The sequence below is a fragment of the Schistocerca piceifrons genome, chromosome 3, assembly GCF_021461385.2.
Source record: "Schistocerca piceifrons isolate TAMUIC-IGC-003096 chromosome 3, iqSchPice1.1, whole genome shotgun sequence".
Classification (NCBI taxonomy): domain Eukaryota; kingdom Metazoa; phylum Arthropoda; class Insecta; order Orthoptera; family Acrididae; genus Schistocerca; species Schistocerca piceifrons.
Window position 1 is genome coordinate 554,081,322 of NC_060140.1, and position 15,917 is coordinate 554,097,238.

The following is a 15,917-nucleotide window of genomic DNA, read 5'->3' on the forward strand; positions in this document are numbered from 1 at the left end:
ACAGGAGTAAAATACAGGGAGCGAAAGGCTATTTACAATTTGTACAGAAACCAGATGGCAGTTATAAGAGTCGAGGGGCATGAAAGGGAAGCAGCAGTTGGGAAGGGAGTGAGACAGGGTTGTAGCCTGTCCCCGATGTCATTCAATCTGTATATTGAGCAAGCAGTAAAGGAAACAAAAGAAAAATTCGGAGTAGGTATTAAAATCCGTGGAGAAGAAATAAAAACGTTGAGGTTCGCCGATGACATTGTAATTCTGTCAGAGACAGCAAAGGACTTGGAAGAGCAGTTGAACGGAATGGACAGTGTCTTGAAAGGAGGATATAAGATGAACATCAACAAAAGCAAAACGAGGATAATGGAATGTAGTTGAATTAAGTCGGGTGATGCTGAGCGAATTAGATTAGGAAATGAGACACTTAAAGTAGTAAAGGAGTTTTGCTATTTGGGTAGCAAAATAACTGATGATGGTCGAAGTAGAGAGGATATAAAATGTAGACTGGCAATGGCAAGGAAACCGTTTCTGAAAAAGAGAAATTTGTTAACATCGAGTATAGATTTAAGTGTCAGGAAGTCGTTTCTGAAAGTATTTGTATGGAGTGTAGCCATGTATGGAAGTGAAACATGGACGATAAATAGTTTGGACAAGAAGAGAATAGAAGCCTTCGAAATGTGGTGCTACAGAAGAATGCTGAAGATTAGATGGGTAGATCACATATCTAATGAGGAGGTATTGAATAGAATTGGAAAGAAGAGGAGTTTGTGGCACAACTTGACAAGAAGAAGGGACCGGTTGGTAGGACATGCTCTGAGGCATCAAGGGATCACAAATTTAGCATTGGAGGGCAGCGTGGAGGGTAAAAATCGTAGAGGGAGACCAAGAGATGAATACACTAAGCAGATTCAGAAGGATGTAGGTTGCAGTAAGTACTGGGAGATGAAGAAGCTTGCACAGGATAGAGTAGCATGGAGAGCTGCATCAAACCAGTCTCAGGACTGAAGACAACAACAACGTGAGCTCTTCAGTCCAGCTTCTATGAGTAGTGATCTATCTTAAAGCTGCAGGCATTTATATTCCATCACGCCATAGTGTTATGTGGTGACAAAGTTAAAGTAACACCTGTGTTAACACTCTTTATAATGTGTCTTCCTAAGAAACAAGTAAAAGAGACAGATATGTTTTTAGTTAGTATTTTGTCATACATGTTGCTTTGTGCTGAAGTTACCTTCTCTGGCACTACATGTGGTGTGCTCTTGGCCTTGTGTGTTATGTAATGTGCCATGCTCATGAAGAAATTTTTTGTTATCATTTATTACTAATTCTGACTTCTTGCATTTAAACTGTAAAGTCAGAAAGAAAAACCATGTATGTCTTCAATAATGTAGACTTCATCTCCTCCCCCAACTTATTCTGTGCTGGAGGTTGAAAAGGTCTCTCACAAATTTAAATATCACAAGATATGATGCAGAGGCCATCTTGAACAGCAGTGTTTTGACTAATTCATTACAACACTTGAACACCTTTTAGAGTACTTTTGACAAACAAACTGTATCAATGACAATTTCTTTTAATATTAACTGATGTTCATTCTGAGGCAAATGATAGCTAACAGAAAAGTGACAGCTTATAAAAATGATTCTACTGTTCTCATGATATCACTACAATTGTCACGGCAGTTGTTCTCCCATGTTTCACACCATATCTCCAAGGTACGACCCAATGACACGGAGTAAACCTCCCAAACAGCAGGTACCACAAAATGTAATGAGATTGATATCATCATCCTGGCTTGCAGATATGCTGCATCTGCCCACTCCAAAATACTTGCACATGAAGAAAACAAACTTCCAAATAATATGCTGTACTAACTGATTGTTTAAATAAAACTTTTATGGTGTCGTTTCGGAAGATTATATGCAACATAACACTTCGCCACATTGTACAAGGGGCGTTTGAAAAGTCTGTGCAAGGACCGAGAGATGGCACCACCAGCACATATCGAGGTCATGTTTAGCTAGTAGCATCTTTGGAAAGAATGCACACCAAGTTTCAGCCATATTGGTCTATTTCTTTGTGTTTGGCATTCGTGTGAATCACAGAAGTCGAGTGATTGCCAAAAATGGATGAAAAAGAATTTCGTGTGGTGATTATAAACATTACTTCATGAAAGGCAAAGCGTCTCAAGAGACCAAAGAGAAGCTTGATAAATATTATGGTGTCTCTGCACCTTCGATTAGAACAGTTTATAAGTGGTTTCAAAATTTTCGGAGTGGCCATATGGGCACAAGTGATGCTGAATGTTCTGGATGCCCTGTACAGGTTACTACTCCAGAAATCATTGATAAAATCCATGATATGATGATGGATGACAGAAGACTTAAGTTGCGTGAGATTGCTAGTGCTGTGAGCATCTTGAATGAACGGGTACATAATTTTGCTTAAGCATTTGGACATGAGAAAGCTACCCACATGATGGGTTCTGCGATTGCTCACGCTTAACGAAAAGCGGGATCGTGTGAAGTGTTGCAAGGATGGCTTGCAGCTGTTCAGGAAGAATCCGCAGGACTTTAAGCATTGTCTCGTCACTGTGGATGAAACATGGATACATTACTATACTCACGAGACCAAACAACATCCTAAACAATGGGTTACCAAGGGAGAACCATTCCTTCGGCCGGAAAGGTTATGTCTTTTGGGATTCGCAAGGGATAATCCTCATCGACTATCTGGAAAAGGGTAAAACTATTACACGTGCATATTATTCATCGTTATTGGACCATTTGAAAACCGAGCTGCAAGAAAAATGGCGGCGATTGGACCGCAAAAAAGTCCTTTTCTATCACGACAATGCACCAGCATACCTCAGCAGTTGTGGTCGCAAAATTAATGGAAATAGGATTCCAACTCGTTTCACATTCCCCCTATTCTCCAGATTTGGATCCCTTGGACTACTATTCGTTCCCCAATTTGAAGAAATGGCTGACGGGACAAAGATTTTATTCAAACGAGGAGGTGATTGCAGCAACTAATAGCTATTTTGCAGACTTGGACAATTCATATTATTCAGAAGGGACCAACAAATTAGAACAGCATTGGATGAAGTTATAAGTCTAAAAGGAAACTATGTCAAAAATAAAAAAGGTTTACCCCAAACACGTAAGTAGTTTTTATTTTTGCACTGACTTTTCAAACACCCCTTGTATGTTACAGTACAGATTCCTCTCCTTAGATGAATGACATCATCACTATAGTAAAATGCAAATAAACAATAAAAAAATGGAGATCAGAACTAATTTTAATTTTTTAAATTAATTTTATTGATAAATTGTGTTTATTGCAGTTTAGTTCCAGTCAGTCACAGCTGAATTTGTGTATTAAGCAATTGATATCATGAATTAGCATGCGTGAACTTGTAACATAATATAAACACAGGGGAAATGTGAGTAAATTAGAAATTTTGGCAATGGAGGACCTATAGTTCAGCAATTATTAAATTTATGAATTTGAAAGATTCTCATAAATCTGACATATTCATCACCAGAAGCTTGTATAAACTGCTGGTTATTGTGTCAAGAGTAGAGACTGCCCAGTCTTTTTTTATAAGAAAATGGTTACAATTATAAAACAAATAACCAAGACTGATACAGAAAATGGAAAGTAAAATGTAGAAGAGAGTCCTGTTCATTTACTTGGATTTGCACATTTTTTGCATTTGTCGAGGAATTCTCAGCAAACTAAAGCATAAGATAAGCTGTGGCATTTGAATCTACACACACACACACACACACACACACACACACACACACACAGAGCTCTTGAGTGCTTGTCAGCAGGTATTAGTTAAACTGGTTTCTGTCATTGTATTTAAAAGATAAGATTAGTTGTGTTCATAGTTTTATTTCTGTTATTGTGACATTAAGTATTTGCCAATCCATATTTTAACTGTAATGGTGGCACGAGGACAACCAGCTACAAAATTTAAAATCAATAATTTCCAAATAATGAAATAATGGGCTGATCAATACAAACCCTGTGACTATAGAACAAGCAGTAAGAGGATAAAGGAGAAGGTGATTTTGACTGCTGTATCTCATATTTCAAGACCTTTATGTGATGGGAAATGAAGAATTCGGAAGGCAGATAAATATCAAAATAACATGCAATATCACTTTTTTTGTGAAAAGAAAACTGCTGATTCTAAAGCAAATAAGAATAGTTCAAAGGCAGGCTGCAACATCTCTGTGCCCACAAAAATGTGAATCATGCTGTATAGTCTGCCCTCCCTTTCCATTTCTCTCACATTGAGCATGTTCTACAATAATGTATAATATAGATACATCAGTTTTTTATATACTTTGCAAGATCTTCTTTTCCTTATGAAGAAATTGTTATTCTACCTTATAGAGAAAACTTATGGTTGAAGAAGCAAAGAGGGTGCAGCAAGATGTTGAGGCTTCCTTAGATTTTTCTTCTCAACTTGAACAGAGCTTGAGAGAGAGAGAATCATCTGTGGAAACAATATCCATTGTCTCCTGCAGTTCAAGATCAAGGTAATATGGAACAATGGCAAATAAGACCCTTAGCATAACTTTAGGGGGTTTGGTGGTGGTGACGGTGGTGGTGGTGGTGGTGGTGGTGGTGGTGGTAGTAGTAGTAGTAGTAGTAGTAGTAGTAGTAGTAGTAGTAGTAGGCATAGGCATACTCTTCTGTCCATGGAACATTAAGCAATGTTTGTTCTTTGTTGAAATACAACTCCAGTGAATAACAATGTAGGAAAATGTAGATTGTTACTTATCGTAAAGATGCCATGCTAAGTTGCGGACAGGCACAATTAAAACTAAAAGATGCTGACACATAAGCTCTTGACCACAGCCTTCTTCAGAAAAAGAGAAACACACACCCTACATTCACACAGGTGAGCACACCTCACTCACACATGACTGGCAACTCAAGTCAGAATGCATGCAGCAGGCATTTTTGTCCTAGCTGCCAGAGTCGGTGGCCAAGTGTGTGAGGTGTGCTCGCTTGTGAAAAAAAAAAGGGGGGGGGGCACGTTTCCTCTTTTTCCATCAAACACTATGCCCAAAAGCTTGTGTGTAAGTGTCTTTTAATTGTGTCTGTCTGCAACATGGTGTATTATCTTTGCAACAAGCAGCAGTCTCTCTTTTTCTACATTGTTGATATTCCTACCTGAAGTTTCCATTATTTCATTCCAGTTATCATTATGATTAAAACTAATATAGAATGAGATATTCACTCTGCAGCGGAGTGTGCGCTGATATGAAACTTCCTGGCAGATTAAAACTGTGTGCCCAACTGAGACTCGAAATCGGGACCTTTGCCTTTCGCGGGCAAGTGCTCTACCATCTGAGCTACCGAAGCACGACTCACGCCCGGTACTCACAGCTTTACTTCTGCCAGTATCTCGTCTCCTACCTTCCAAACTTTACAGAAGCTCTTCTGCGAACCTGGCAGAACTAGCACTCCTGAAAGAAAGGATATAGCGGAGACATGGCTTAGACACAGCCTGGGGGATGTTTCCAGAATGAGCTTTTCACTCTGCAGCGGAGTGTGCGCTGATGTGAAACTTCCTGGCAGATTAAAACTGTGTGCCCGACCGAGACTCGAACTCGGGACCTTTGCCTTTCGCGGGCAAGTGCTCTACCATCTGAGCTACCGAAGCACGACTCACGCCCGGTACTCACAGCTTTACTTCTGCCAGTATCTCGTCTCCTACCTTCCAAACTTTACAGAAGCTCTTCTGCGAACCTGGCAGAACTAGCACTCCTGAAAGAAAGGATATAGCGGAGACATGGCTTAGACACAGCCTGGGGGATGTTTCCAGAATGAGCTTTTCACTCTGCAGCGGAGTGTGCGCTGATGTGAAACTTCCTGGCAGATTAAAACTGTGTGCCCGACCGAGACTCGAACTCGGGACCTTTGCCTTTCGCGGGCAAGTGCTCTACCATCTGAGCTACCGAAGCACGACTCACGCCCGGTACTCACAGCTTTACTTCTGCCAGTATCTCGTCTCCTACCTTCCAAACTTTACAGAAGCTCTTCTGCTTCTGTAAAGTTTGGAAGGTAGGAGACGAGATACTGGCAGAAGTAAAGCTGTGAGTACCGGGCGTGAGTCGTGCTTCGGTAGCTCAGATGGTAGAGCACTTGCCCGCGAAAGGCAAAGGTCCCGAGTTCGAGTCTCGGTCGGGCACACAGTTTTAATCTGCCAGGAAGTTTCAAAACTAATATACTTTATCATCCAGAAGAGTAATAACACATTATCCTTAGAACATAAGTACTACCAGAGTTTAAACTTACTGTTATTCATGCACCTACTGTATCCCAAATAAGTCGTGTATGGCACATGACTGTATTTGTTACAGCAGGAAATCCTGGTGAAGAAAATTACATCAGCTTTTCATTCCTATCCATTACGAACAACCAGTCTGCTTCAGCCCAAAGGGCCATTTTCTAGTGTCTTGTGTTGGAAAGAACATGTAATGGAGTGCAGTGCGGGTGGGGTTTTGGTAGATTTGTCCCACTGCATGAATGATGTGTCACTCGGTTTGTTAGTGTGAGCTAAATTTACCATAAAGTGCAATGTTTCTACCGTACCTTGTCATTTACAATTATTGCAGATGAAACAGAGCTCTCTTTAAGTTGTAACTCCAAATAGATTACATCATGTTTTGATTTACAGATATCACATTACAGAATGTATAATTTTCAATTGTTCTGGTGTTGACATTATTGCCTGTGTTGTATGCTCTGTGGCTTCCAAGGTGCCACCAAGCCACAATGCCAAACGCAAACGGGCCTGCACAGCAGGTGGAGACATGCACTCGCTGTCACGCCTTGTTGATGTTGTGAGCTGACATCGTTTCCACCCAATCTGCACATACAGCTATCCAGAGCACGCACAGTGGGATGTTCCACATTTATTGACATTTCAATTTTTCACAAACATCTTTTGTTTGTCTGAATGGTTAGAAGTGGAACATGTTATTCCTTAGAATCGACATGTTGCACCACAGTTTCCCCGACTAAGATGAGAGGTATTGTGTAACCCATCCTACTGAACTAATTACAAGCATCCCATAACACTGAATAATGTCAACCAAATAACCATAGTTTTAACTTTCATTCTGTTATTATTATCTGTACCTAAGGTCACTTAAGTTCAAACCCATTTTTATTTTTGAAAAATATCCACTATATAATACAGCTTGCTTGGGTAAAAGATTGTGTCTCTTCAATGGACTTGTATCACACTTAACACACTTTGTTCAAAGTACTGGTGTATGTCTATTCAACCATACAGTTGTTCATTGTGTGCTGTAATCTAGTAAATGGGTTTCCCATTATGCACTTTACTGCTCTATTTGTATTGCATTCCCTTGTACTATAATCCAATTACTTTATAAGTAAATTGTTTCATTTTCTTTGATAAAAACACGAGAGAGATTTGCCATGTTTGATCAAGTTGTACCATTATCACACTACTCTTACACAAAGGTAATTGAAATTTACTTTACTTTCAATTCATTAGTTCCAACAGCATAACTTTGAGTTAGAAAATGTTTAATTACGTCTTTACCACAAGGAGTTATTTGCTGACATTTTAATCAATATCATTCTCCACAATTTCAAATCTCAAATCTGCGGTAAGTAATATGTGTGGAAAAGTAAATTCAAATAATCATAACTGCCCAAGGAAGTCTGTTAACTTATAATTGTTTTTTAGAACACTTCCGAAGTGTGGCTAACAGTCTATATAGCTTCCTACCTTTGTAAGAGGTGCACTGACACCTTTTCTATGGACAGATACTGTGTAAATACCTTGTTATCTTTGCAATGTGAGTGTGCCCTTAGTAATCCCTCTATTTGAAAAAAGGACATTCAGGTCATTCTGTCTGTGGGTTCACTTGATCAAAGATTAAACCACCCCTTTCCTGGGTTACTTATCGTCCTCTTGAATACCTACATAACATTGGGTATGCCTCGTCTTAAATCTTTAACAGTATGCACAGACTCTGTCCCTTATCTTCAAGCATCTCTATGACGAAGATTCTCAGTAGCTTATTGACTCTACACAGCTAATCCATACATGTGTCCAGACTCCATCTTTCCTACCTATACTGTTTCTAATGTCATAACTTATATATAATAGAGGGAAACATTCCACGTGGGAAAAATATATTTAAAAACAAAGATGATGTGACTTACCATACGAAAGCGCTGGCAGGTTGATAGAAACAGAAACAAACACAAACATACACACAAATTCTAGCTTTCGCAACCAATGGTTGCTTCGTCAGGAAAGAGGGAAGGAGAGGGAAAGACGAAAGGATGTGGGTTTTAAGGGAGAAGGTAAGGGGTCATTCCAATCCTGGGAGCGGAAAGACTTACCTTAGGGAGAAAAAAGGACAGGTATACACCCGCGCGCACACACACACATATCCATCCGCACATACACAGACACAAGCAGACATTAGTAAAGGCAAAGAGTTTGGGCAGAGATGTCAGTCGAGGCGGAAGTACAGAGTCAAAGATGTTGTTGAAAGACAGGTGAGGTATGAGCAGCGGCAGGCCTCAACCTCCGCTAATTTCAAGTTGCCACTGAAAGAACACCACATCATGTCTTGTTCATAATTATTAATCAGGAACTCAGTGTAAGAATTTATGTTAAAGGTTGTGAAATCACTTCCAAGAAAGTTCCAAAAACTGTAATATCCAAGATCTAGACAACATTATAATATTTGTTGCAAATTTAGTGTGCAAAAAGGAAGAAAAACATCTTCAAGACATCATTGTTGAGTTGTTAGATAACTTGGAATGTGAGGGGAAAACTAAACCTGCTGTGGAATTCATAAGAAGCCAGTTTCAGTTAAGCTTTTCACCTTCTGGGAGACATAGGTTTCCTCCCCATCTTTTAGTATTTGCTTCTTTGTAGTTCTTCATTTCAAGCCATGCTCACAGATTCATACGAAGCATTGGAAATATTATTCTGCCTCATCCTAATACTATTAGAAACATCTGTGCAAATACTGATGTTGATCCTAACATTCCAAACTTTCTGGCTTACATTAGGGAGAAAGTATCAAACCTGAATTATCATTGATTGTTTTGTGACACTCATGTTAGATGAAATACACATTAAGCCAACCATGGACTACATAAGAGGAAATTTAGTTGGTATGGCTCATGACACCACTACTCTTGCAACAGTTGCTCGTGTGTTTATGGTGCAAGGTGTAATTTCATCATTTAAACATGCTGCCCACATCTTGTCTGTAAATAAAATGACTGCTGGCCAGTTGTTCAATGTTGGAAGTCTTAGGTTAAAGGTTATTTGTATTTGTTCTGACAATAAATGAATTAATAAAAAAACTGTCAGTAATTTTGCAAATCCATCAGAACTTAATATTGCTTACCCACACCCTTCAGATCATTCCAAACCCTTGTTTTATGTTATAGACCCAATACACATTTATAAATGCATCAGAAATAACTGGGTGAATTTGAAAGATGAGCTTCTGACATTTTGGTTCCCCAGCTTTGAAAACATATCTGTGAGAATGCAAACTTCATTTTCTGCAATTAGGTCCATATTTGCAATTGAAACGAACAAATTACTGAAATTTGGATATGGCTTAAGTATGGAAGCTTTGTGGCCCTCTTCATTAGAAAAACAAAATGTAAAGCTTGTTTGTTAAATTTTCAATGACAACATCAATCGTAGTTTACTGGAGTTGGGACCTACAAACAACATTAAAAATTATGAAGGAACTGCTGAATTTATTAAAATTTGAAAGGCCTTAGACTTAGAGAGGAAATGCAAAAGCCTCTAACAAGCCACAAGGATGATGAGAGGTGTAAATTTCTAGAAAATTTTCTAAATTGGCTAGACAACTAGAGCTCGATGAATTTGTCAAGTGGTAAGCTCAGTAAGGAAACACACTCTGCACTCAAGCATACAACATATGCATTATTAGAACTGAGAAGGTATTGTCTGTCAGAACTTAAAATGTCGTACTTGCTGGCTGGAAAATTTCAGACTGGTGCCTTGGAAACCAGGTTTGGATTGTATCGACAGCTGCCTGGATCCCTGTACCATGTGTCAAATGAGGCAAATATTTGAGGCAGAGAAAAAGCTGAGATTATCAACTTTGTTAGAGCTTTCTTTACAAGGTGACTCAGCTAGGAAAATTGTAATTAGATCTCTACAAAGCTGTAATGTCTGAATGTCTTCAAGTTGCCTGTGACATCTGAGCATCAGGTATTTGTAAATTAAGTGTTAGTCAAACAGTGGAAAATCCAGGATGGAATATAACAATATGAGAGAAGGAAAGTTGCTACTGACCATATAGTGGAGGTGCTGAGTCAAGGTAGGCACAATAAAAAGATTCACACAATCATAGCTTTCGGCCATTAAGGCCCTTGTCAGCAGTACACACACACACACACACACACACACACACACACACACACACACACACACACAAGTGCAACTTGCACACATGTCAACAGTCTCAGAGAGCTGAAACTACACTGTGAGCAGCAGCACCAGTGCATGATGGGAATGGCGACTGGGTGGGGGTAAGGAGGAGGCTGGGGTGGGGAGGGGGAGGGATAGATGGTGGGAGTGGCGGACAGTGAAATGTTGCAGTTTAAACGGAGGGCAGGAGAGAAGGTGCGGAGGGGGGAGGGGGTAAGTAGCGGAAAGGAGAGAAATAAAAATAAAAAGGAATTAAAAGACTGGGTGTGGCGGTTAAATGACAGCTGTGTAGTGCTGGAATGGGAACATGGAGGGGGCTGGATGGTTGAGACCAGGAGGGTTACGGGAATGTAGGATGTATTGCAGGGAAAGTTCCCACCTGCGCAATTCAGAATAGCTGGTGTTGGTAGGAAGGATCCATATGGCACAGGCTGTGAAGCAGTCACTGAGATGAGGGGTATCATGTTTGGCAGCATGTTCAGCTACAGGGTGGTCCACTTGTTTTTTGGCCACAGTTTGTTGGTGACCGTTCATGTGGACAGACAGCTTGTTTCTAGAATGAGATTTTCACTCTGCAGCGGAGTGTGTGCTGATATGAAACTTCCTGACAGACTAAAACTGTGGTGATTTACAAGCTAAACTGCAACCGCTGTGCTGCATTCTATGTGGGCATGACAACCAACAAGCTGTCTGTCCACATGAACGGCCACCGACAAACTGTGGCCAAAAAAAAGTGGATCACACTGTAGCTGAACTCGCTGCCAAACATGATAGCCCTCATCTCAGTGACTGCTTCACAGCATGTGCCATGTGCCATATGGATCCTTCCCACCAACACCAGCTTTTCTGAATTGCGCAGGTGGGAACTTTCCCTGCAGTACATCCTATGTTCCCGTAACCCTCCTGGCCTCAGCCTTCATTAGTCACTGTCCTCACCCGTCCGCCCCCTCCCTGTTCCCATTCCAACACTACACAGCTGTCATTTCATCGCCACACTCAGTCTTTTAATTTCTTGTTATTTTTATTTCTCTCCTTTCCGCTACTTACCCCCTCCCCCCTCCGCACCTTCTCTCCTGCCCTCTGTCTAAACTGCAACACTTCACTGACTGCCACTCCCACCATACTATCCCTCCCCCTCCCCATCCCAGCCTCCTCCTTACCCTGACCCAGTTGCCATTCTCATCATGCACTGGTGCTGGTGCTCGCAGTGTGGTTTCAGCTCTCTGAGACTGTAGACATGTGTGCAAGTTGCACTTGTGTGCATGTGTGTGTGTGTGTGTGTGTGTGTGTGTGTGTGTGTGTGTGTGTGTGTGTGTGTCTACTGCTGACAAAGGTTTTAATGGCCGAAAGCTATGATTGTGTGAATCTTTTTATTGTGCCTATCGTGACTCAGCACCTCTGCTATATGGTGACTAGTAACTTTCCTTCTCTCGTATTGTTAAGTGTTAGTCAGTGTCATTTGGAACTTATCGGTCTAGAATTACCAGTGCTCACAGTTATTGCTGGATACTGTTGCTACAGCACAATAAAGAAGTTAAAGTGTGGTAACTGTGCTCAGTTTTTAACGATAGATAAGCAGTTGGCATGTGGTGCCGAGCACAAAATAATTAAAGATCTTGATAGAGGTGGCTTGCGATATCTACAGTTAATGCCATTGCTGATAGTAATGTATTCTTTTTGTTTCATGCAAAAACTGTTATCAAATGAACACTGTGATTCCTTTCTTAAGCTTCAGAACCAATGGCAAACAGGATGTAAATTAAGTCTTGATTGTGTCATGGCTGTTGATGATTTTGCAGTAGAGGTCTGTGATAAATATTCAGCACTAGAATTGTGTAAATCTGTTGTTTGTACAGGTGTTAATATTTTGCGTTATAACTATTGTAAAATGGAAAATGGGAAGGTGCATAGGTCATTAAACAAAAGGAAACTGCAAACTGTGGTGGAAGGACATATTTTAAACAAAGAAAGCAAAAAGAAATGTACATAATTTTCATTAATAGTTATCCACTTTTGTTATCTTAAACAATACATGTAAGCTCTCCCTACACATATTTATTTCTTCAGCTCTGATGTTACAAAACTTTCACCATTTTCAATACAGAGAGAATATACTTTGTGTCTACTATCTTACTGTAATGAGTATTACTTAATGGAGTGTAGGATGGTAAGTGAGCTGTTAGGTGTTAAGAGGAAGGACTGATAAGAGTCTCTAGTCATAATTGTTTGTCATGTTCCTCCTATTACATATTATCAATGTGTTTTCAAAATATAGCTGGCACTTGTTATTCCCATACCTGTGAATCATGTCTCTGATGTAAGGTATTATCATTTTAGATACTATGCAAATATCAAGTACTTAGTATGGGTGCAGGATGGTGTGAGTGAGCGGTTAGGTGGTAAGAGAAGGGGGGGATAAGTGCCGTTAGTCATAATTGCTTCCTTTGTTCCTCCTATCATTTTTAACATGTTTTGAAAATATTTGGTTTCTGATATCCAACAGGTCATTTAAGAGTTTTCTAATTTCTATTGTTCTTTGAGTGCTGCATTCCTTAAGTATGAGATGTATTGCTGACACTTTTTATCCCATTCCTTTGACTCTTATCCTTGATGTGAGGTAATGTGGTTTCAGAGAGTATGCAAATGTCAAATAGTTGGGTTTGGTATAGTGTGATTGTGTTGTTAGGTGGTAAGGGGAATTGCAGATAAGTGCATCTAGTCATAATTGCTTGTCTTGCTCCCCCTGTTCTTTTCACTTTGGAATATTTGGTTTCTGATACCCACCAGGCAATTTATGAGATGTCTATTTTCTATTATTTTTATTTGAGTTTTGCTTTCTGGATGGATGAGGTGTGTGCTTTTGCTGACACTTGTTATTCCCATATCTCTGACACTTGTCCCTGATGTGAAGTGTTACAGTTTTAGCTATTTAGTTAGTTAGTTAGTTTAATGTTCTATGGATCATTTTGCATGATAAACCATAGTGATTTGGAATGAGTCATTTTAAACCCACATTGCAAATTAATTTGTACATATGGCTACATGCTGAAGATTTTTAAGCGTGTTTTACCACACAAATGTGAAATGAGCTGTTCCACACTTGTGACCTGAGATGATGTCTGCTTTTCTGTGAAATGTTCTGCTGGTCATGTGCACCACTTTTAATTTTGATATTTGAACTAGTAAATTCCTGGATTCCTAATGTTTTAATAAGTACCTTTTCTTAGTTCTGGCGCCTTGTTTTGTGCTGCATTGTGTATTTTCTGAATATGTTACTTACTGTATGCACTCATCCTAATATTTAGATAGGTCTTTTTCTGCTATATAGCATACCTTACTAAATAAAAAATAAAGCTGTTTCATCCCTCCAACAATCAGCTTGTAGTTTTCCACTGAAAGCAGCAAAATCTTGTTTCACATTCAAGATGCCATGATAGCAGCTTTACTGTCTCTATGATGGCTCTCATTCATATTGCTTATTATCTGCAGAGCATTCTTTGCCACATCGCCATTTTGTAGAGTTTGGTGAGAAATATTTGCATATCTTTGACCATGTGCTATTTTGATTCTGCTTTGAAAGTTAATTGTGGTTGGACAGGGGTGTCGTGTGTATTTCCTTTACAGGTCATGAATTTTGATTGTCTTGTTTTTCTTCCTCTATTTTTGTGAAAGTTACTTTTGTGTAGAAAACTGTTATTAGTGGGATGTAATCTCCCATTTCAAAACTTACATCTCTTATCTTCCCTACATATTGTGCTATGCCCATTATCACAATAATAGGGAACCACACTATTAATATTTAAGAAGTTTTGTAGAAGAAATTAGGTATCTAGAAATGCAAATGTGGTATAGTTACAGTAATTATTACCATCTGTCCTTTCATTAACTATTAAGAGGCTGTGGCATCAGTCATTATGTCTGTGAAGTAAACATAAAAAATGAAAACAAGGTTACATTCATGAGGACTATTACATTGTAACACTGTTCAATGTTTCCGTAAGTGCATGTAGAATGAGACTTACACTCGGTGGCTGAACTTCCCCGGATGGGGCATCCCAGCCAAAAATGCCATATGATCATTTCATTTCATTGTTAGAGTAATGCTTGGATGTTTCTTGCAATTCATAGATACTTCTGTATGTTTTGGTTGTGCTCATAGGTGTAGTGAGAGTTATCAGTAATCTTTTTTTCCACTTTTATTGTTTACAATTTACTTCAAACCATATATTTGAAATATGTTATGGATGTGTATTATTATTTGTTGAACATTGGTTAGGTGTGTAACCTGTATATTCTACAATTTTGTTTGTGTCATTGTTATGAGAGTAAAACTGTGTCAGTGTAAATAAAAACTTTGGTATGATTGAAGGGGGTGCCGGAAGAAAATGCTACCCAACAATTGTAGATTAAACTGTTAACTTTATCTGTTACTTCCCGATACACAACATTCTGGGAGGCGGTAGTTTCACGTGTACCGTCAGAATACACTCCCTACTCTGTTTATGTCTTTGTCTTTAAAATTATCGAAACATATACCATACAATAACTCAAAATATGCTGTTGTTAATTCAGACTTTCTTCTGCCATCTGCTTCAGCGTTGTATGTTATTTTACATCTGACTACCTTAGAAAAAAAAGAAAATCCTTTAAGTCTCAGTAGTGTCATTTCTTACAGCTTGACAGCTGTTAGTGCCTCAATTTTTTCAGCATCCAAAGTTGTTTTAAGCGCAAAAAACCTTCATGATTCTATATCTGACACAGCTGAAAACAGTAAATGCTTCCGCTTTTTTCCCTGAGATAACAAATCAACTCACAGTAATTTCATTTATAGTCAAGCTCGACCGTCTTAATGTCTTTTATTGTCTTATATTTATCAGTTTCTGGAACGCTGTCAGCACAACGATTTGGCTAGAGGCAGGCTTGATGGTAAGTGCCTCGTCTGGATTGTGTGACGTCACAGTTGAGTTGTGAGGCCTTGTCATTTAGGTGGTGTTGATCTGAGAAGGGTGTGTGTGACTGAGCACACACAATCATGCTTTGAAGGGACTCTGAAATTTTTTTTTGCTGCTTATAGCCAACATTGATTTGTATATATTTTTCATGCTTATATCTTAGTATCATACTTCTGTTGTTACCTTAACACTTCATAGATCTACATAGAACCGTCATCACTCAAATTTACACCTAGGATAGGACAATATGAGATGGACTTGGTTAAAGATAACAGGATAGAAAGAGTAGAAGGAAATGCTCCAACGAAAGTGAAATGTGAAATACTGAAACAGTTAGCTCAGTCACCCAATGGGCATCAACCCACTGAAGCTGCAGAGGTCACAGATTGTCCTGGGAATATGAATTTCTATAACATGTCAGTATTGTATTGACCAGTTTCTGAGTCTACTAAGAATACCACTTCCGG

The 15,917-nt window shown here is 39.2% G+C and overlaps 1 protein-coding gene across 4 annotated transcripts in view; it reads left to right on the forward strand.

Annotated features, from left to right (window-relative positions):
- Positions 1–15,917, forward strand: part of LOC124789515 (TATA box-binding protein-associated factor RNA polymerase I subunit B) — a 333,200-nt gene that overhangs the window by 76,211 nt on the left and 241,072 nt on the right. For all 4 annotated transcript variants that reach the window (XM_047256902.1, XM_047256903.1, XM_047256904.1 and 1 more), the window contains exon 5: positions 4,405–4,550. In XM_047256902.1, the coding sequence (XP_047112858.1) occupies positions 4,405–4,550 (146 nt within the window). The remainder of the gene's footprint in view (positions 1–4,404; positions 4,551–15,917) is intronic.